Source organism: Capricornis sumatraensis, chromosome 8 (genome assembly GCF_032405125.1).
Source record: "Capricornis sumatraensis isolate serow.1 chromosome 8, serow.2, whole genome shotgun sequence".
Classification (NCBI taxonomy): domain Eukaryota; kingdom Metazoa; phylum Chordata; class Mammalia; order Artiodactyla; family Bovidae; genus Capricornis; species Capricornis sumatraensis.
This window is the reverse complement of record NC_091076.1, coordinates 57,542,040-57,565,468: the sequence shown is the minus strand read 5'-3', so window position 1 is coordinate 57,565,468 and position 23,429 is coordinate 57,542,040. Positions and strand designations below refer to the sequence as shown.

The following is a 23,429-nucleotide window of genomic DNA, read 5'->3' as shown; positions in this document are numbered from 1 at the left end:
TGATATATGGATAAAGATGTCATTACAAACTGGGAAAAGACCGAAGGGAAACTTACCCAGTACTCTGAAAGACTGCAACAGTAAGACAATTATTTAGAGTGTGGAGTCTGGAAAACCTCCTGCAGTTTCACCTACCGCCAGTCCTGCCCTCCCACATTGTCCTGAGGCATCTCTGTGGAGACCTAGGAGTCCATGGAATCAGTTTGAAAACCACTGATCTAATCTTATGCCCTCATTTCTTCGGAGGAGAGAACTGTAGCTCAAAGAGGAGACTTGGCTTACCCAGGAATGTTACCTAGCTAGTCAGAGCAGAACCAGGACTGGAACAGCAGCCCCCTGACCTGCTGGGTAGGGCTCCTCCTACCATACAAGGAGTGACCTGTGCGTGCAGACTCCTGCTCTGCCACCAGAGTTTGCAAGGACACAATCCTTCTTGGATCATGGGCTCCCAGGAGACGGTGTTACTTGGACACTTTGACTTCAGTTATCCCATGCCATAATCTGCACACTGTATGGAAGAGGCAGATCAAGATTTTGACGAACACTTGCCAACAAAGCTAGGTCGTTTTTAGAATATAGCTTGTCTCATTTTCCTTGAGTGGGATATTAATTATTGTACTTAAGAGTGGTGGGATGAATGTCCCTAAACCCAATGCACATTTTTAGAATTTAAAGCACTTCATGGAATATCCTACACCTTTCCTTTGTCAATGGAAACCTCTTCTTTGGCAGTTAACAGTCTGACTTAAGTTTTCCTGGTGAATTGTTTTTATCCATCAGGGTACTCTAGCAGAGATTTAATCAGATTTAGAAGTGGTTGATCAGAATAGAAAAGATTTAATGCCATTTACTTAGATTTGGTCAATGTGTGGACAGCACTTCTTGTGTGCCCTACACTCATTGTTCGTGGTTGTGTTCCCATTTACCACCTGGGACAGAGGGATTAAGCAGGGGTGATGGATCCTCAGTCTATTTAGAAGCTATTTCTGTAAACTAAAACTCCTTGCCTTATTATGCTTCCCCCTAGCCCCCACACTTTTCTTTATTTTTCTTTTCTTTGGGGTGGGGTAGGTGGTAGAATAGGAGAATTTTAATATTATTTCCCACGTCCACAGTTAGCTATTTACAACTTTGTGACTCAGAGGCGATAGAAAAGTCAAGACTGAATTTAAAATGGAGGAAAAATTAGTAGAATTCTCCTTTAAAAAATATTCCAGAGTGCAGGAAAAACTCTAAATACAGAGATGTTCACGGCAGCAGCATTTACAGTAGTGAAATGGTTGGAAGCAACTTGAATAGCCAACAATCAGGAAAATATGTATTCCATATAACATGAAGTATGGATTACAGCAGGACTTCTTCAAAGCAAAAGCTATAACATGGGGATGTGACGTGGAAAAGGCGGTGCAGTATAGTCATCAAGAGTAGAGGCTCTGGGACAGATGACTGAAGTTCACTTGAACTCTAGTGTGGGTATAGGACCTCCAGCAAATTCCCCTCTTTGCCTTAGGTTCCCTATTTATGAGGAAAGGATGATAATTGTACCTGTTCCCTAGAGCTGTGTGAGGTTTAGGAGAAGCAATGCTTGTAAAGACTTGACCCAGTGCCTGGCACATGTCTTGACAAATGTTCATCATTATTATTATATATATGATATCAGTTTTAATGGATATGCCAAGAAATACTGGGCATTCCTTTAAGGAGTAGACTTCTTTGGGATGCAGGATTAAGGGTGAATGATTTGTTTCTTTGTTTAAATTTTCTTTGTAATGTTCTATAATTATTATGCTTGTTTTTCCTTCTTTCTTTCCACTCTCTTTTCACCCCAGAATGTTTTTTTCACCTTTTATGTGCCGCTCTGTGTCTCTCTAGAGGCTGACCTCTATGGATGCTTCCTCCAGCACCTTCTAATCGGGCTCATCCAGTGCCTCAGTCAGGGAGTAGGTGTGTCCTTTCATACAGCAACTCCTGACTGGTGTCCCCACCCTGGGTTTTCCCCTTGCTCTTTCAAGAGTAGGGGTGATAACAGCTTCCCAGTGTTGCTTGTCTTGCGTGCTTTGCTATTCCTTGTTCACTTATAAACACTGTTCAATTCTATGTAAATAATCCCTTTCTTTAAAATTCACGCTGAGTGTGTTTTCTCCTGGGACCCTGGGTGATATTAAGGAACATATGTTATTTTTGTAATTGGAAAATTTGTACTTAAGAAGCACAAAGGACCACCCCCTGCCTCCTACCTCCCAAAAGGAAGCACTCTTCACAGCGTGGAGAGGCCCCTCAGTGTTCAGGGTTCAGGGTGATTATTTTTGTTTCATTTATGAGCCCTCACATGAAATTAGGCTTCAGGCTACAACACCTATTTCTTAGAAAAACACACTTTCTTCTGGAGAGAAATTCTAGAAAGCAGTCGCGGACTATTGACAAACTATAACGCTGCAAAGGGTTCTGGCCAAAAGCGAATCAAGAGAAAATCTCCGTGGGGAGAGGCTGGCTCAGAAAGTGGCTCATCAGCTGTGTGCCTAGTTGGGCAGTTGTGGACAGAGCTGGGCCTTGAGTGGAGACCTGCCTCTGTGACCCCTGGAGACTCAGCAGCCCCTGTGGCATCTGGGCTCAGCAACTGCCAGGCTCCCAGAAGGTAAGTGATACAGTGTGTTCTGTCCAGGGCTGGGCAAGGTGCTGTGAGGTGGTGATGTGACTGGTTGAAGGGGAAAGTGGGGCTTGGCACCCAACTGTGCACTGCTCCACGGTTAAATCTCTACTGGCAGGCTGATTTTTCTCCAGGAGGAGATATGAAGGGGAGTCTCACAGTTGCAAGGCAATAAAGAGCTGCCTGGTAGGCTTCACTCTCCGCCAAGAGGTTCATGGCTCCAAAGTTCCTGGAGGGGTGTGTGAGGAAGAAATAAACTACTCAGTAGTGATGTGATCACCTTTGCAGAAACTTTCCAGCAGTGAGGGTGTTGAAGACAGTGAGTTTAGGGGAGACAGCATAGTACAGAAAAATGAAACTGAAGGCAAGGGGAGGGGGTAGCTGAGAAGGGAAATAGAAACTACATATAAAGTACAGGGATGAAGGGTGAGGTTCAATAAAAGAGGGTATTGGACAAAGCCAATTACAAACTCCAGCCTCAACACTTTGGTCTATGACAAGCCCTATTTTCTTTATACTGTGAATTGAATTCTTATGTGGGTGAGTTTTATTTTCTCCACTAACCTCTAAGCACCATAAACAAGGGAAACTGTTTATTGTGTTCATTGTGCCAATGAATTGAGTACCTACCATAAAAACTTTGAGTCCTGTGCCAAGTTCTAGGAGCACAGAGATGAAAAAAAAAGTCCCTGTTCACATGAGGCTTACAGTCTGAAGGGAGGTGCAGATATAAAAAACGTGACCACACATTAACAACCTAGCTGCATATTAGAGCCATCTCATAGGTCTTGAAATCTATCTGTGCTTAGGTTCCTATCCTACAAAGACTCAGATTTGATTGGTCTTGAAATCAACCCTGGCATGGATCCTAAAGTGATCCTATTGTTCAACTTAGTCTGAGAATTACTATCCTAAATATTCCCAGAACTTGGTGAAACACTATTCCCATGAAACACTATTCCCATGAAACATCCAATGGTGCTCAAGTTAAACTTGGAAATAATTTATTATGTATATTAGATATTAATGACTCTAATGAGTTATATAATAAAGAATAATGAATAAAGATACACACACACACACATACATACATACCAAAGAGTGTTGTTGTTGTTGATGTTTAGTCACTAAGTCATGTCCAAGGTTTTGTGACCCCATGGACTATCGACCACCAGGCTCCTCTGTTCAAGGGATTCCCCAGACAAGAATAGAGGAATGGGTTGCCATCTCCTTCTCCAGGAGGTCATCCCGACTCAGGGACTGAACTTACATATCCTGCACTGGCAGACAGATTCTTTATCACGGAATGACCAGGGAAGCCCGCAATGAAATATTAATAGACCATAAAAAAGAACAAAATAATACCACTTGCAGCAACATGGATAAGCCTAGAGACTATTGTATGACGGGGACAAAGTCAGATAGAGAGAGACAAATACCAAATGATATCACTTATATGTGGAATCTAAAATATGACACAGTGGAATTATTTATGAAACAGAAAAAGACTCAGACATCGAAAATAAGATTTTGGTTACCACAGGGAAGAGAGGTTTGGGGAGGGACAAATTATGAGTTTCGTATTAGCAGATACAAACTACTATATATAAAATAGATGAACAACAAAGTTCGACTGTTGCGCAGGGAACTATACTCAATATCTTATAATAAACCATAATGGAAATGAATATAAAAAATAATATATATACAAATATAAATGTATAACTGAATCACTTTGGTGTACACCAGAAACTAACAGAACATTCTCAGGGCCTCATGAAACCGTTATTCCCATGAAACATCCAATGATGCTCAAGTTAAATTTGGGGAATAATTTATTATTATATATAAGATATTAATGACTCTAATGAGTTCTATAATAAAGAAACATGTTTAAACTTAAAAATGTATCACAAAATTAGAGATATTTATAATCCAAGACCGTTACTTTGGAGAAAAGGTGAAAGACATAATAGAACTTACAATAGGCTGATTTATATTAAATACTAGAAGATGCTTCTCTGAAGAAATTACTTTTAACAGAGACATGAACAATCAGTGGGCAGAGAATGGGAAGCAATGTTCTAGGCAGAGGGATCATTGTTTTTTAAATTATAATTGATTTACAATGTTTTGTTTTTGTTTGTTTGTTATTGAGTTGCATGGGTTGTTTATATATTTTGGAAAATAATTCCTTTTTGGCCTCATTGTTTGCAAATATTTCCTCTGAGTCCATAGGTTGTCCTTTTGTGGATTCTTTCCTTTGCCATGCAAAAGCTTCCAAGTTTCATTAGGTCCTATTTGTTTATTTTTGCTTTCATTTCTTTTGCCTTGGGAGACTGACCTAAGAAAACATTGGTATGATTTGTGTCAGAGAATGTTTTGCCTCCATTCTCTTCTCAGAGTTTTATGGTGTCATATCTTACACTTAACTCTTTAAGCCAGTTTGAGTTTGTGTGTGTGTGTGTGTATGTTTGTGTGGTGTAAGGGTGTATTCTAACTTCATTGATTTACATGTGGCTGTCTAGTTTTCCCAACACCACTTGCTGAAGAGACTTCCTTTTCTTCATTGTATATTCTCGACTCCTTCATCAAAGATTAATTGACTGTTGATGTGCGGGCTTCCTTCTGGGCTCTCTACTCTGTTCCATTGATCTGCATGTTTTTGTGCCATTACCATGCTATTTTGATTATTGTAGCTTTGTAGTATTGTCTGAAGTCTGGGATGGTTATGCCTCCAGATTTGTTCTTTTTCTTCAGAATTGCTTTAGCAATTCTGGGTCTTTTATGGTTTTGTATAAATTTTAGAATTGTTTGTTTTAGTTCTATGCAAAATGTCATGAATAATTTGATAGGGATTACATTAAATCTGTAGATCACTTTATCAATATTTTATAGTTCTCAGCATATAAGTTTTTCAACCTCCTTTTATTGCTTTCCATTTCTGATATTTCGTTATTAGTGTAAAGAAATGCAACAGATTTCTCTATGTTAATCTTGTATCCTGCTACTTTGCTGAGTTTGTTTAACAGTTCTACTAGTTTTTGTGTGGAATCTACAGGGATATTATGACAACTTTGCCTCTTCTCTTCCATCTTGGGAGTCCTTTATTTCTTTTTTATATCTGATTGGTGTGGCTGAAACTTCCATACTATGTTGAGTAAAATATGAGAGTGAGCATCCTTATCTCACACACTAGCAAAGTAATACTCAAAATTCTCCAAGCCAGGCTTCAGCAATACATGAAACGTGAACTTCCAGATGTTCAAGCTGGATTGAGAAGAGGCAGAGGAACCAAAGATCGAATTGCCAACATCTATTGGATCATTGAAAAATCAAGAGAGTTCTAGAAAAATATCTACTTCTCCTTCGTTGATTATGCCAAAGCCTTTGACTGTGTGGATCACAACAAACTGTGGAAAATCCTTAAAGAGATAGGAATACCAGACCACCTGACCTGTCTCTTGAGAAATCTGTATGCAGGTCAGGAAGCAACAGTTAGAACTGGATATGGAACTACAGACTGGTTCCAAATAGGGAAAGGAGCACATCAAGGCTGTATACTATCACCTGATTATTTAACTTCTATGCAGAGTACATCATGAGAAATGCTGTGCTGGAAGAAGCACAAGCTGGAATCAAGATTGCTGGGAGAAATACCAATAACCGCAGATATGCAGATGACACCATCCTTATGGCAGAAAGCAAAGAAGAACTAAAGAGCCTCTTGATGAAAATTAAAGAGGAAAGTGAAAAAGTTGGCTTAAAATTCAACATTCAGAAAACTAAGATCTTGGCATCCAGTCCCATCACTTTGTGGCAAATAGATGGGGAAACAGTGGAAACAGTGGCAGAATTCATTTTGGGAGGCTCCAAACTCACTGAAGATGGTGACTGAAGCCATGAAATTAAAAGACGCTTGCTCCTTGGAAGAAAAGTTATGACCAACCTAGACAGCATATTAAAAAGCAACCTTTGCCAACAAACGGCCATCTTGTCAAAGCTATAGTTTTCCCAGTAGTCATGTATAGAAGTGAGAGTTGGATTATAAAGAAAGCTGAGCACTGAAGAATTGACACTGTAGAACTGTGGTGTTGGAGATGACTCCTGAGAGTCTCTTTGACTACAAGGAGATCCAACCAGTCCATCCTAAAGGAAATCAGTCCTGAATATTCATTGGAAGGACTGATGCTGAAGTTCCAATACTTTGGCCACCTGATGTGAAGAACTGACTCACTTGAAAAGGCCCTGGGAAAGATTGGGAAAGCTTTAAGGCAGGAGGAGAAGGGGACAACAGAGGATGAGATAGTTGGATGGCATCACCAACTTAATGGACATTAGTCTGAGTAAAGTCCAGGCATGCTGCAGTCCATGGGGTCACAGAGTCAGACATGACTGAGTGACTGAAATGAACTGAGCATCCTTGTCTTGTTCCAGATTTCAGCAGGAAAGGTTTCAACCTTTAACCATTGAGTATTATGTTGGTTGTAGGTCTGTCATAAGTATCTTGTGTTATGTTGAGAGGTGTTCCTTGTTTACCTACTTTGATAAGACTTTTTATCATGAATGGATATTGAATTTTTATAGGTGATTTTTCTGCATCTATTAAGATGATCGTGTCATTTTGTCTTTTCTTTTATTGGTGTGGTTTATCACATTGATGGGTTTGCGTATGCTGAACCATCCTTGTGACCCTGGGATGAATCCAACTTGATTGTAGAATATGAGTTGTTTTTTTTTTTTTTTTTGTATTGTTGGATTTGGTTTGCTAATATTTTGTCAAGTATTTTTGCATCTATATTCTTCAAAGATATGCCTGTACTTTTCTTTTTTGGTATTGTCACCTTCCGGCTTTGGTATCAGGTGTTGGTGGCTTCATAGAATTGCTTTGGGGATGTTCCTCCCATTTCTATCTTTTGGAAGACTTTGAGAAGGATTGGTATAAGTTCTTCTTCATATGTTTGGTAGAATTTCCCAGTGAAGTCCTAGATATTTGTTTTCAGGGAGCTGGCTTGTTTGCTTTTAATTACAGATTCTATTTCACTTCTAGTGACTGGTATGTTCAGATTATCTATTTCATCTTGATTCAGTTTTGGTGGGTTGCATGTTTCTAGAAACAAGTACATTTCTTCCAGTGTGTCCAATTTGTTGGCATATAATTGTTTGTAGTATTGTCTTATTATTTTTTTTATTTCTGCAGAGGTTATTTCTCCTTTTTCATGTCTTACTTTTTTTATTTGGTTCCTCTCTCTTTTATGGATGACCCTGGTCAGAGGTTTGACAATTATGCTTGCCCTTTCAAAGAACCAGTTGTTGATTTTATTGATTTTTTCCCTACTGCTTTTTTTTGCATTTAACATCACAGTAATCCAAATCTATACCTCAACCACTAATGGCAAAGAAGCTGAAGTTGAACCTTCTAGAATTATTGCCAAAAGAGATGTCCTTTTCATCCTAGGGGACTGGAATGCAAAAGTAGGAAGTCAAGAGATATCTGGAGTAACAGGCAAGTTTGGCTATGGAGTACAAAACGAAGCATGGTGAAAGCTAACAGAGTTTTGCCGAGAGAACTCACAGGTCATAGCAAATGCCCTCTTCCAACAACACAAGAAATGGCTCTACAAATGGACATCGCCAGATGGTCAATAGTGAAATCAGATTGATTATATTCTTTGCAGCTGAAGATGGAGAAGCTCTATACAGTCAGCAAAAACAAGACCTGGAGCTGACTGTGGTTCAGATCATGAGCTCATTATTGCAAAATTCTGGCTTAAATTTGAAGAAAGTGGAGAAAGCCACTATACCATTCAGATATGAGCCAACCAGATAAAATCCATTATGATTCTATAGTGGAGGTGACAAATAGATTTCAAAGATTAGTTCTGGTAGACAGAGTGCCTGAAGAACTATGGATGGGGGTTCATAATATTGTACCTGGAGGTAGTGACCAAAAGCTTCCACAGGAAAAGGAAATGCACGAGGCAAAGTGGTTGTCTGAGGAGGCCTTACACCTGTGGCGTATCCATGTCAATGTATGGCAAAACCAATATGATATTGTAAAGTAATTAGCCTCCAATTAAAATAAATAAATTTATATTAAAAAAGAAGAGAAGCTAAATGCAAAGGAGATAAGGAAAGCTATACCTATAAGAATGGAAGAGTTTCAAAGAATAGCAAGGAGAGATAAGAACACCTTCTTAAGTGAACAATTCAAAGAAATAGAGGAAAACAATAGAATGGGAAAGACTAGAGCTCTCTTCAAGAAAATTAGAGGTACCAAGGGAATTTCATGCAAAGACTGGCATAATAAAGGACGTAAATGGTAAGGACCTAACAGAAGCAGGAAAGCAGGAGAAATTAAGAAGAGGTGGCAAGAATATACAAAAGAAGTATACAAAAATGTTCTTAATGACTTAGATAACCATGATAATGAGGCCACTCACATAGAGCCAGACATCCTGGAGTATGAAGTAAGGTAGGCCTTAGGAAACATTACTATGAACAAAGCTAGAGGAGGTCGTGGATTTCCAGCTGAGCCATTTCAAATCCTAAAAGGTGATACTGTGAAAGTGCTGCACTCAATATGCCAGCAAATTTGGAAAACTCAGCAGTGGCCACAGGACTGGGGCCAGTTTTCACTCCAATCACAAAGAGAGGCAAGGCCATAGAATGTTCAAACTATCATACAATTATGCTCATTTCACATGCTAACAAGATAATACTCAAACTTCTTCGAGCTAGGCTTCAATAGTATATGAACTGAGAACTTCCAGATGTACAAACTGGATTTAGAAAAAGCAGAGGAATCAGAGATTGAATTGCCAACACCCACTGGATCATAGAAAAAGCAAGAGAATTCCAGTCAATGAAGCAATTCTGATTCATTGACTATGTTAAAGCCTTTGACTGTGTGGATCACAACAAATTGTGGAAAATTCTTAAAGAGATAGGAATACCAGACCACTTTTCCTGACTCCTGAGAAACCTGTATGCAGGACAAGAAACAACAGTTAGAACCAGACATGGGACAATGGACTGGATCAAAATTGGGAAAGGAGTACATGAAGGCTGTATAACTTATATTTAACTTCTATGCATAGTACATCATGTGAAATGCAGGGCTGGATGAATCACAAGCTGGAGTCAAGATTGCTGGGAGAAATATCAACAACCTTGAATATGCAGATGACACCACTCTAACGGCAGAAAGTGAAGAGGAACTAAAATACCTCTTGATGAGGGTGAAAGAGGAAAATGAAAAAGCTGGCTTAAAACTCAACATTAAGAAAACTAAGATCATGGCATCTGGACCCATCATTTCGTGGCAAATAGATGAGGAAAAAGTGGAAACAATGACAGATTTTATTTTGGGGGGCTCCAAGTCACTTCTGATGGTGACTAGAGCCACAAAAATGGAAGGATACTTGTTCCTTGGAAGAAAAACTATGATAAACCTGGACTATGTATTAAAAAGCAGAGACATCACTTTGCCAACAAAGGTCCATATAGTCAAAGCTATGGCTTTTCCAGTAGTCATGTACGGATGTGAGAGTTGGACCTTAAAGAAGACTGAGAGCCAAAGAATTGATGCTTTTGAACTGTGGTGTTGGAGAAGACTCTTGAGAGTCCCCTGGACTGTAAGGAGATCAAATCAGTCAGTCCTAAATGAAATCAACCCTGAGTATTCATTGGAAGGACTGATGCTAAAGCTGAAGTTTCCACCTCATGGGAACTGCTGAGTCACTGGAAAAGATCCTGATCTTAGGAAAGTTTGAGGGTAGGAGAAGAAGGGGATGGCAGAGGGTGAGATGACTGCATGGCATTTTTGACTCAATGGACAGAAATTTGAGCAAACTCTGGGAGATAGTGAAAGACAGGGAAGCCTGGAATGCTGCTGTCCATGGGGTCACAGAGAGTGGACGCAGACTTAGCAACTCAGCAACTTTAAAAAAAATATCTGTTTTACTCACTTCCTCTCTGATCTTTATTATTCCTTCTGTCTTTAGGTTTTTTTTTTTTTTCTTTCTTTTTCTAATTCTTTTAAATGGTATGTTGGGCTTTTTATTTGGAATTTTTCTTCTTTTTTTTCGAGGAAGGTCTGGATCGCTATGAACTTTCCTCTGAGATCTGTTTTTGCTGCATCTCATAGGTAGGATTGTGTTTTCATTGTTACTTGTCTCAACATATTTTAAATTCCTCTTTGATTACACAACTGATCCATTGGTTTTTCAGTAGTCTATTGTTTACTGTCCCTGTAATTTTTTTCTTTGTTTCTCTTTCTGTGGTTGATTTTTAGTTTCATGCTGCTGTGTTCTGTAAAGTTGTTTGAAATGATTTCTACCTTCTTAAAGTCACGGAGGGGATATTTTATATTTTATGTCCTTGTATATAGTCAGTCCTAGAGAGGGTTCCATGTACAGCACTTGAAAATAATGTATATATTCTGGGTTTTTTGGATGTAATGTTCTGAAAATATCTTAAGTCCAACTGTACTGTTGTATCACCTAGGATCTCTGTTGGTTTATTGACTTTATGTCTGGAAGATCTGCCTATTAATGTAAGTGGGTTGTTTATGTCTTCCATCATTATTGTATTTGGTAGAAGGATCATCATGTGTAAAGAACTCACAGTGGGGGGAAATGGTTTAGGATCAGAAAGAAGGCCAAGGCTGCTGGAATGTAGGACATGAAGGGAAAAGTGAAAAACAAGATTTCCGCCTTCAACAAATACCTCATACATTAGAGAAAAATGTTCCCCAAACTCATTACTCTAAGGATCTGTCATTTTCCAAATATAACAAGAAGAAGACATCAGTGTTAGGAATAATCTTTCACTAGCTGAGTAAAAACCAGTTTCAAGTTTGTTCTCACCTAGCTCACATAATTTGTTGAAATAGCAGTTATGATTTCATTAGTATGTTGGCTTAGGATAATGTTAGTATTAGGTCATGTTTACTGAGCATACAGTCTGGCTAAGAAAGAGAAGTGACTTGGAGATTGAATTAAGATGCTAAACTGACATATGTTTGCCTACCCCTTTTCTCTCCAAATCTCTTAAAAGGTAAATAAGTATGCTGCTGCTGCTGCTGCTGAGTCGCTTCAGTCGTGTCCGACTCTGTGCGACCCCATAGACGGCAGCCCACCAGGCTCCCCCGTCCCTGGGATTCTCAAGGCAAGAACACTGGAGTGGGCTGCCATTTCCTTCTCCAATGCATGAAAGTGAAAAGTGAAAGTGAAGTCGCTCAGTCATGTCTGACTCTTGGCGACCCCATGGACTGTAGCCCACCAGGCTCCTCTGTCCATGGGATTTTCCAGGCAAGAGTACTGGAGTGGGGTGCCATTGCCTTCTCCAAATAAGTATGCTAGAACATATCAATTAGTTAGAAAACCAAAGAGTGAGTCATGTATATTCATTTATCTCCTCCTCATTTCTTCATTAATACCTGCAACCACTAACCTGTTCTTCACTTTTCTAATTTTGTTATTTCAAGAGTGCTATATAAATGGAATGATATACCATGAAGCTTTTGTGGATTGGCTTTTTACTTAGCATAAATCTCTGGAGATTCACCCAGGTTGTTAAGTATATCAATAATTTTGTTCCTTTTCATTGCTGAGTATTATTCCATGGCTTGAATGTACCATGGTTTGTTTAATCAATCACCTGTTGAAGGACATCTGAACTGTTGCAGTTTGGGACAATTACAAATAAAGCTGCTACAAACATTATATACAGGTTTTTATATAAACACAAAATTTTTAGGATAAAGGCCTAGAAATGCAATTGGTAGGATGAATGGTAGTTTCACGTTTAGTTTTTGAAGAAATTGTCAAACTGTGTTTCAAATTGCCTGTATCATTTTACATTCCCACTAGCAATGTATGGGTGATCTGATATCTCTGCATTCTAGTCATTTGGTGCTGTCACTATTTTAAAGTTTTTGCTACTGTGATATACATGCAGTAATATTTCATTGTGATTTTAATGAGCCTTTCCCTAATGGAAACCTAATGAGCTATTATTATACAGTGGAACATGAGCAGAGAGTATTGTGAGAGGGAAAGTAAATACCACTCTTGGGAAAATAGGTACTACTCTGAAAGGACCATTTGAAATGAATTTTGAATAAGATAATGGTAAACTCCAGGAGTTGGTGATGGACAGAGAGGCCTGGTGTGCTGTGGTTCATGGGGTCGCAAAGAGTCTGACACGACTGAGCGACTGAACTGAACTGAGGTAGGGTAAGAAAGAGAAAAAGAAAATTAGAGAACTGAGAAAAATACTTAGGGAAGGAAATATCAAATATACTATTAATACTTTATTTTGGAATGTCAAAAGCTTATAGGGGTATATAAACATTGTTACCTTAACTAAAAATGGAAATATAATTAAATTGAGAGAATAAGAAAGTGTGTGGTACTGTGAGATTAAATTCTGTTTTAGTTCTATTGCATACATAAAACCTGCAATTGATAAAAAATAGCAATAGAAGCCTATTAATTAAAGAAGACGTGTAACCACGAGCAGTGGAGGAGTTATAGGTGGCTGGCCCTGAGGGGAAGAAGGGAGGTAAGGATGGAGCAAGTCACAGATGTTTTCTCACACAAATTTGCCTTTTCAATCCTATTCTTATAAGGATACATCACTCGGGACAAAAAAATTAAGTGTATAGAAAGAGACTCTCAGAGTATATGAATTTATTTCTATACTTGTTACAAGAGACAAACATATTTCAAATGTCATGGAAAGTTGAAAATAAAAGAAATACAAAAAGACAGAAGGCAAATGAAAACATAGAAAGCAGTATTAATCATAGACAGAAACTGAGGCAAACAGTATTAAGCAAGACAAATAAAACAGCTTCTCAGAGATCGAAAGTCAAAGGGACAAGTACTTTAGAAAAAGACAGGGATTTAAGCAACACACACACATTCACACTGTATACCCAATGGAGTTTATGTATTCATTTCAAACACCAAATGTGGTACCTATATCCACTGATTCATTGGTTAGCCACAAGTAGGAATTAAAAAAAAATCTCAACAGAATACAGTCCACATTTTAAAATGTTCTTATTGTAATAGAACAAAATTAGAAAATAACAATAAAGCTATAGTAAAAATGTATGGCCAGTTACAAGTTTAAGGTGACTCATCTAAAAACTTTGATTCAAGTGGAAATGAAACATATTACAGATTATCTATAAGTAAATGATCATTATAGCAATACATTTTAAACTTTTTGGATATGGACAAAATATTAATCAGGGGATAAATTATAGCTTAAAATCCATGAACTAGAAATGAAGAAAAATAAACAAGTAAATTAAGCTTTCAAATAAAAAAATGCCACAAAATTAGGAAAGAAACATTAAACACACAGAAAGCAATAGAATTGGCAAACATAAAGCCAGAAATTAATAAAATGGAAAGTAAACAAGAAATAGATTTTATGAATCAAAAAGTCAATTCTTCAAACAAACCAATAAAACAGACAAATGATCAAAATTCTAAAAGGAAACTCACAAATACATGACTTTTGAGGTTTTAAAGGGGCTCTAACCACAGAGGATATTTAAAAATTGTGTTCACCACTATATCAACAATCATAATCTAAATTAAATTTTCATAACTTTGCAAAAGGTATCTACCAGAAACTTAGAGTAGACATCATACTTAATATTAGATACATGTTGCCATGTATCTAAAACATGTAATTAAAATATTAGATACATGTTGACAAAGAAGGTAAGAGAGAATACCTACTATCCCAGTTACTATACACAGTATAGTGGGAACTAGAACTCATATCGATTCTAGTTAATAAAGTGATATCTGAAAAGAAATGAAAAGTATTAGAAAGGAAGGGACAAAATGATCCTTTCTTGAAGATGAAATGACAAAATTCATGAGATGCAAGACAATCTATTGGGATGAAAGAGGCTATTTAAGTTTAGTAAAGCAGTCAACTAAAGATTGTTCTAAAATTAGCAAGAGTTCTTCAATTGTCCCACAATAGCCCATTAGAAAATATCTTGAAAAGAGAGTTCATTTATAATGAACTGTAAAAATACATTCAGCATGAAACTTTACAGGAATGAAGATCAATAAATAAACAGCTGTTAAACTTTCCTGAAAACGTAAAACTCAGCTTTGTTAGAAAGATATGTCATGGGTGAGAAGTCTCTCCAAATTAATTTAGGAATATGATGCAGTTTAAAAATTCATTTCAGAGAAACATATTGCCATACCAGATGTTAAAAATGTACTGTGACATTATTATATGGTATTAGCATAGGTATAGGCAGTGAGACAGAGAAGGCGATGGCACCCCACTCCAGTACTCTTGCCTGGAAAATCCCATGGGCGGAGGAGCCTGGTAGGCTGCAGTCCATGGGGTCGCGAAGAGTTGGACATGACTGAGCGACTTCACTTTCACTTTTCACTTTCCTGCACTGGAGAAGGAAATGGCAACCCACTCCAGTGTTCTTGCCTGGAGAATCCCAGGGACGGGGAAGCCTGGTGGGCTGCCGTCTATGGGGTCACACAGAGTTGGACACGACTGAAAAGACAGCAGCAGCAGCAGCAGGCAGTGAGACAGAGTATGGGACTATATAAATATTTCCACTTCCAGTTTACAATCCCAGGAAAAAATATTCCCACAGGTACAAGAGACATATACAAGGCCTGAAACATTGTAAAATAGGAAAAAAATTGAAACCACCTATATTCATCAGTGGGAGAATGATTAAATACACTATGGCTCTGCTGTCTATGGAATAGGAATACTACATAACTATTTAAAAGAATGAATATCCAAACACACTGACATGTATATTGTTGAACTGAAAAAACGTCTAACTGTATGACTAGACACATAGCATGATATTTATCTTAGAGTACACAAACAATAGTAAACATCTGGGTGTGTGTACATATATGTGCACACACGTCAGGAAAGGTTTTGTAAGTCTACACATTAAACTCATAACAGAGGATAGCTTGGTGATAGAGATGTAACCTTGAGAAAAGGGTACATCTCAACTTTTTCTTAATTTTTTAAAGTCTTAAAAAACTTTTACTTTATTTACTTTTTAAAACTTTTTTATTTATTTTTTCTATATGTATCTTTTATTTTTTAATGACATTTATTATTTTCTTTCTAATTTTACAAATAATACATGTTCACGGCAGACAACTAGAAATACAAAAAGGAAAAAGTAACAATCACTTATAATCCCCACCCCCCGAAGGTAATCATCATGAGCATTTTGATGTATTTCCACCCAGGATATACACTTTTTATTTTTTTTTATTATAATCGTAATAGTTTCAAGTGGACAACAAAGGGACTCAGTCATACATATATATATATACCCATTTCCCCCCAAACTCCCCTTCCATCCAGGCTGCCACATAACACCAAGCAGAGTTCCCTGCGCTACACTGTAGGACCTTGTTGGTTATTCGTTTTAAATATAGCAGTGTGTACCTGTTGATCCCAGACTCCCTGACTATCCCTTCCCCCCAACGTCCCCCCAGTAACTGTAAGTTCCTTCTCTAAGTCTGTGAGTCTGTTTCTGTAAGTACCTTGGTATCATTTTTCTTTTTTAGATCCCACATGTAAATGACATCACATGATATTTGTTTGATTTTTTCTTTTGCATAATTCTGGACTGTGTTTTGAAAATTAGATTTTTTTTTTTTCTGAATGAAGACAATGCAGAAAGGATATGATTCACAACATATGTCACTACAGAAAACTTTACAGGTTGGTTGGAGTGTAAACTGGCTGGATGCTGACTACTGAGTTACCAGCGGAGGAATGACGGGCTAGGATACAAAGGCTGCCGCAGCTTAGAGAAATGACTTTTGAGTAGTGTAGGCATTCTGTCACTCTCCCTGGATCTTCTATTTTTCCTCATCATACATGTCACTCAACTTGCTTCCACATTTTCACTTGTGTGCAAAGAGTTAATGCATTGCATTTCATGTCCTCTGGACGTAACAACTTCTGCCTCTCTGAGTTGTTTTCATTGCATACTTTAGGCTTCACTTCTGCCCAAACAAGCTAAATAAAGTTAGAAATATCACTTTGTGGAATGATATCACTTCAGTCTAGTAATGAGGATAGTCCCCTCATGCTTATGATTAATGTTCAATTAATTAAACATGGAAAATAATTACATTTCCTATGCAATATATTTTTTGGTTTAGACAAGTATCTTTCCAATTACAACATATAGGAGGAAAAAAATAGAAGGGGTAAAAAATAGTATAAAGTACTGAGCAGTGTGTACCCAAGTCTTGCGAAGTCAGATTTTTCTTAAGTCTTATGAAAAGATGGCCCAAGTGATCAAGTCATAATCAAGTTCACACTATCATTGTAAATTATCAGCCCTGAGGGTTTTAATGTGCAAATGGTGCACCTTCCCTTCTAGAAGCTGCAGTGCCCCCAGACATCTCTCTGGAATCCTCTGGCTTCCTCTCCTTCTGAGAAAAACTGGAGGAAGTGGTTGGCAGAAGCACCAGCCTGGTCTTTGAAGAAGCAGATACACTACCAGCTCCTGAAAGGTCCTGGCAGTCTCTGCGGGAAGAAGTGCTTTTTAATTTATTTTTGAAAATGCCATGAAATGAGGAGCAGTTAAATAATTTGCTATTCAAGCCTTTGTAGGAAGGAATTAGGGAGGCAGTTTCTAATCTCTTAGGGAACAAGATGGGAAGAGAGGTGGGGAAGGACATTGTCCAAACCAAGGTACTGCCCACATGCACCTGAGCAGCTACAGCGTCTTGTCATTGGCAGATTGCAAAGTGTCACCACTTCAAGGCCTGCGTTTTTAAAAAAGCTAGAAAAGAAATCATCCTGTAGATGGAAAACAGATGCTGCACTGCACCTGTTAAAGGATACCGTCCTATCCACCCTCAGCCCCGCAAAGGGCAGTAAAGTCACTTTTGAAAATATTTTCTGCTTTGGGACTACCGGGAAATGACATGTCCTCTGCAAATGAGAGCTCTGGGTAGGTCACCCAAGGCGGCAAGGAGAAAATGTGGAACGAAGTTCTGGCACTTGTCCAAAGCATCAGAGCATCTGAAATAACTCTTGTTTTGCTCTGTAAGCCATGAAAACTGGTGAGATGGGACCAAAAGATGTAAGCACTCTTGGAATCCAAGGAAGAAACAGCTAGAAACAGACTAGCTCTCTGAGCTCCATTTTACTGTTTTCAAGGAACATGCAGGCAGAGAGTCAAGAGAGTCTCACTCAAAACCGTTTTCTGGGTTTTGAGCTGAAATGGATGCCTTTAATCTCCAAGTTGTGATGCCTGTTGGCCTGGTGCTTGGCCAACCCTGGGGCCTGAAGAAGGTGTATAAAGAGATGCTCTTTAAAAGATTTCTGGATATCAGTGAACGTTTTTTGAAAACAAAAAACAAAAGAAAAAAACACATGTTGATGAGTTGAATGTAAATAAGAAGCAACAGAAGGATTCAGATTTTCTTTCAAAAACTGGCTTAAGCATGAAGGGGGAAAATATCCAGTTGTCAAAATAGGCTTGAGGTTTTGCTGAACCCCAAAGTTCTGGAGAGTGATATGTTTTTGCCAAACTCTAAATACTCAGGGTTAAACCTTCCCTCTAACCAATTAGATAATTGCCACTTCATTTTGTGGATTTCTTAATTGTTTCTTCTTTTTTAATGCAAACAAAATAATTAGCCTGGTCTCAGTGTAGTTTTGTTAGTATTTTCATAATTAAATAATTACTTCAACCCTGAATTAAAAACTGTCCTGCTGTCTCTAGGTACAGTAAGCTGACAGCTGTTTTAAATAATCCTTGAGAGTGGTCAGGTTAAGGACTCAATTTATGACCTTATAAATTGACACGAGGAAACCTACTCTATAATGCAACAGACAATTCTATTTATAGTACTTAATTAAGCCTCTCTAGTTGCTAACAAAACCCATTTGTGACCTTTCATTTCAACCTCACCCAAATGCAAGTCTCCTGAGATGATACGTGTTAATATGTGAATGTTGATTGAATTTGCTGGCATTATGGTTGGGTATTAAATAGCTGACAGTCTGGATAAATTAGCTCCTGATAGCTCACTAATCAAACGTAAGAAGAAAATGTCAAATTGGGCAGCACTGATGAAACTCTTTATCAAAGCCCTGAGCTGGAGGGAGGTAGAAAGAAAGGAAAATGTCATGTCTAATATTGCCTGCAAACACTTGCTCTGAATTTCAGAAAATCTTGGCATCCAACAGAAATTATCAGAGTTGAATTGAAGGATGGCTGTGGGCAGCCATTCTTGGTGGTTTCATTTATCTGCTGTTTCCTCAGGCTGCCCTCTCTTAGCTGGATACAGAAAACCCAAAGTGATAAATAATTCAATGCTGTTTTACCTAAGATATAAAAAATAGTGGAGATATCTGGAAAATTCCAAGTAACTCAGAAAGCTACAAATTGTGGGTAATTTGGAGACAGAGAAAGTCCTCCTGGGAACGGGCCCTAGAAGGAGAAAGGAAGCATACACTACTTGGACATTTTTGTGGTCCATGGGAATGGCAGTGACCTGAACACAGAAATTCTGCCTTGTGGCCTGGCATTTCAGAATACGTATGGAGAGTCTTATCAAGTTTTAGAACTGTTCAGGGAATTTTCATACATCCTCCTGAATCAGGAAAATAGATTTCTTTCTTTTTTGTCCACCACATTCAAGAGTCAACATAATGTGATATTTCTGGCCCTACTGTGTCTTTAGGTAAGTTCTTCATTTCATTGCTTCAGTTTTCTCATCTGCAAATGGGAACCATAACAGTACCTACCTTATAAGGTTGTTGTGAGGAATAGAGTTAATACACATAAAGGCTTTACACAGTGCCCGGAGCATGGTAAGCACTATGTAAGCCTTGGCTGTTATCCTCATAACATCTTCCCCCTGTGGGCTCTCTCCTTTCCCAGGGCTACTATAGCAGTCAGGTCAGGCTGTCATGACCTCTCTCCTGAATATAAAAGCTTCCCAACTCATTTCCTTATTCCAAATCCACATGTCTTCCAATACACAGTATGTGCGTGCATGCTAAGTCACTTAAGTCGTGTCCGACTCTTTGCGACCCTATAGACTGTAGCCCGCCAGGCTCCTCTGTTCATGGGATTCTCCAGACAAGGGAATATTTCTGACTCAGGGATCGAACCCATGTAATTTATGTCTCCTACGTTGGCAGGTGGGTTCTTTACCGCTAGTGCCACCTGGGAAGCTACATCACACACAATGTTGGAACTTAAATGTTTGAAAAATCTGCTTCTGATTTTGTTTGTATCTTATTCAGTGGTCTGCAGAGTTCATCAGATAAAGTCTAAATTCCTTAATCTTGATTTCAAGCCTCATTCTATCCCTCCCTTCTAACCCCAGTTCCTTAGCACTTTCCAATTGTACATTTCACTGCTTCTTCTCATGAACTCTGTCCTGGAACCACTGCACTGCAAGCTCCCTTGCTCTCTGCTTGTTCTGGAATGTTCTTGCTTTGGTATGTGCGCTCACTGTTCCCTTCACTTGGAGTTCACTTTCCTTCCAATATCTTCTGGTTCAAATCTCAGCCATCCTTAAGAGCCAGGCCCAGTTGCCACTGCTTCACGGGGGCCTTTCCAATTCTATCATTTAACCATCCCTCCTCCTTCTCTGACCTCCGATATTGTTGTTGTTTTAATTATCAACCCTAGTTACCTGCTATTACAGCTACTAATTCATATGCCCCCTATTTAGTTTGTGCTGTATCTTTAACCTCTGAGCCCTGTAGATAGAGGCAGCTTCTTTAGTGTGTCCTACTCAGAACTGTCCACAAGTGAATGCTATACACAGAGGAGGTGCGTGCTCTGCAAGCAAGAATGAAATATCAATCCTATTCGTCTGTAACACTCTCCATCACCTTATCACTCTCTGTGTGAATGCCTATGGAAATACTTCAACTTGAAAAAGTAAATGGGATGAAAAAAATCTTTTCAGCAGAAAAAACAAACATGCAAAATGTGCAATTGATCCTCAAACAGCAGTTTGCATTTTAAGGAGAAGCAGTGACAAAAATAGTTGGAATCCAGTACCTTTATATCTGGTTACTACAGCTGCGTTGACACTAAGAGGCTCTTGAAAGCTGACAGTGAGTGATGTGCTGCTGGTTACCACGAGACAAGCACTGGTTGGCACCTCGGGGGCTCCTGGGACAGAAGGAGAAACACAGGGATCTTAACATAGCAAATCCTTTTCAAACAATGTTCCTGTCTCTTCAAAGGATACCCTGAAACGCACACTGTGGAGACATTTGTTTGTAGAGCCTAATAGCTTTTGCCTTTGAGCATTTTCATTAGAAGTCTCAATGGCCTTTATTTGTTGCCATCGTGGTCTTATTTGAGCATTAGAACATCTTCTGAAGGGGTAAATAATACCAGTTAAGCCTTCTCAAAGTACCTTAGCAACACAATAGAAGATTGGGCTGGACCAGTGGAGAGGAGGTCAGAAAGTTAGCAGGAATCAACATTGTAGGTACAGACTACTTTCATGCAAATCATTTCATGGAGCCTTTTTGCAACCCTGTTGGGTAGAAAGAATGCGTAACCACATCCGCACTTTTAGGATGAGGAAACTTCAACCCAATGAGGGCAAATTACCGGTCCAAGAACACAGTAAAGACATAGCTAGGATGAAAGTCTGTGGCTTCAGATGCCCAATTTCGGGCTCTTCCCAGTATGGAATGCTACCTTGACTTGCTCTCACTTTGCCTCCAATTATATCAGGTACTATTTTTCTAAGAAAGACTTCATAGGCAAATGTCATGTCCACTAACCCCAGGTTTTAAAGGACTTCTATCCCTCAGAGTACTTTTTGACACCCAGAAGATGTTTTTTAATTTAGAAAAAAATTTTAAAATGGCATCAAATTAATGATTTGATGATTCTAGTATTAATTCTAGTATTAATCTATCCTAAATGAGGTACAATGGTAAATGCATTGATTGAAACGGTTGCTGAAAATAATTTCAACAATTATTGAAATGCTTTTTATTTAAAGCATGTATTAGCATTACTAAAGGGATTGTTAATATTAAAAGCAACCTTTCATTAATATTACTTAAGCTATTTGCTTCAAGAGAAAGGATTAGGCCTAGATTTGGTATTTAGAATACAATACTACAGAAAACAAGAATTTCTCTGCCTTTGGTGTTTATCACAAAGCAGAGGCAGATAGTTCCCAAACTAATGAACTGATCTTTTCCTTATATTAAACATTTCAAGTCTAATTTTTTTACTGCTTAAATAAGATCAGCTTTTGGAATAAGAGTTTAATGTTTCACAAGTGTTCGGATTGTATGTGAATTTTTATATCAGGGTGACACTAAGCAGTGCCTTCCAATGCTAACGAGTATTATCCCGAAACAAAGCTTTTCTTAAATTAACAAAAAGAGCTGGTAAAGAGAATGGAAGTGCAGACAAAAGCATAATTCATAGGTTGGTTATCCTTCTCTGTTGGTTGTATTAACTGAAGGTCAGTTTATATAAGCTGTATATAGTAGAGAGTTGAAAACAACTTAATCTTGAACTTGAAGCAGAAACTGGACAAATAGGCAAACAGGTATTTTTCCACCTCCACATCTCAAAATAAAGCCACGTAGGGAATCAGACCATCCAGGTCATTAGACATTAGGGCGTAGTGGGTGGAAAGTGCTAGCTGAGTGTGACACGGTGGAGGGGAGCCAACAGCCTCATGGCTGTGGTCAAAGAACCTATCAGGAGTCAGAAAATCAAGCAAGACAAAAGACCCTTTGACAGCCTCCCAGAACCCTTGCCCCAAAGAGGCTGACAACGGCCATCCGTGATCCCTCGAGTGGCAAAAACTCAGTGAAAGAAGTCCTGCTGTTTCAAACCAGGGTTCAGTCTAGTTAAACGAACAAGTCCTCTGCTTATACTCACTGGCATGTTCAAAGCCTGTTTTCATGCGTCTGTAGAGTCGGTACCTCCACTCCCAAGCTTTCAGCTGTTTCTCTTTCTCTGTGTTGTCCAGACTGAATCCTTCATTCTCCACCTGAGCAGACAGTTCACTCACCCTCTCCTGGGCTTCCTGCACCAGTGTGTTGAGGTGCATAGATCGGCTTTCCAGGCTGACAACTGGAAGGAAAGAAATGGGCTGACTCGCTTTTCTTTCTGGGGAAACGCTGCTCTGTTGACAGGGTATCTGGGAGTCTACCAAGAGTTTTTAAAAATGCCTGGGGAAAGTGGAATCTATATTCATCATTAGCTATCTTACTATGATAAGGTCTAATTGGTGACACAACCAGATTAAATGGCAAACATATTGGTTTAAGAGATTCCCACTGCCCTGGGGCCCAGATAGCTGCCTAGCAGAGGTCATTAGAATGCTGCTGGCAGGAGGCTCACTTCTCTTTCATGTTGCACGTAGTTGTTTCCGGAATTTTCAGAGGTACAAACACTTAAGGGCAAAAGCTTTGTAGGACTAGGAAGGTCTTATGGAAAGTCATCCATGAGGCAAGTTGCATCCTGCTGAAGATGTGTTTTTGGTTTTTGCTGTTTTTTTTTGTTTGTTTGTTTTTGTAGAACCTGATCAAATCTTCTGTTTTTATATTCTTTCCAGCTCATAGGGATTTTTCTTGGTGGTAATTTTGTTATTGTTAGTCAGTTAATTTATTGCTAACAAAGTGAGAGTCGCTCAGTCGTGTCTGACTTTTTGCTACACCATGGACTATACAGTCCATGGAATTCTCCAGGCCAGAATACTGG

General features: G+C 38.7%; 1 protein-coding gene across 2 annotated transcripts in view; it reads right to left on the bottom strand.

Moving 5' to 3' along the window:
• Positions 1–23,429, bottom strand: part of ANKFN1 (ankyrin repeat and fibronectin type III domain containing 1) — a 193,848-nt gene that overhangs the window by 128,590 nt on the left and 41,829 nt on the right. For both annotated transcript variants that reach the window (XM_068978753.1, XM_068978752.1), the window contains 2 exons: positions 22,605–22,799; positions 20,742–20,855 (listed from right to left, as the gene is read on the bottom strand). In XM_068978753.1, the coding sequence (XP_068834854.1) occupies positions 20,742–20,855; positions 22,605–22,799 (309 nt within the window). The remainder of the gene's footprint in view (positions 1–20,741; positions 20,856–22,604; positions 22,800–23,429) is intronic.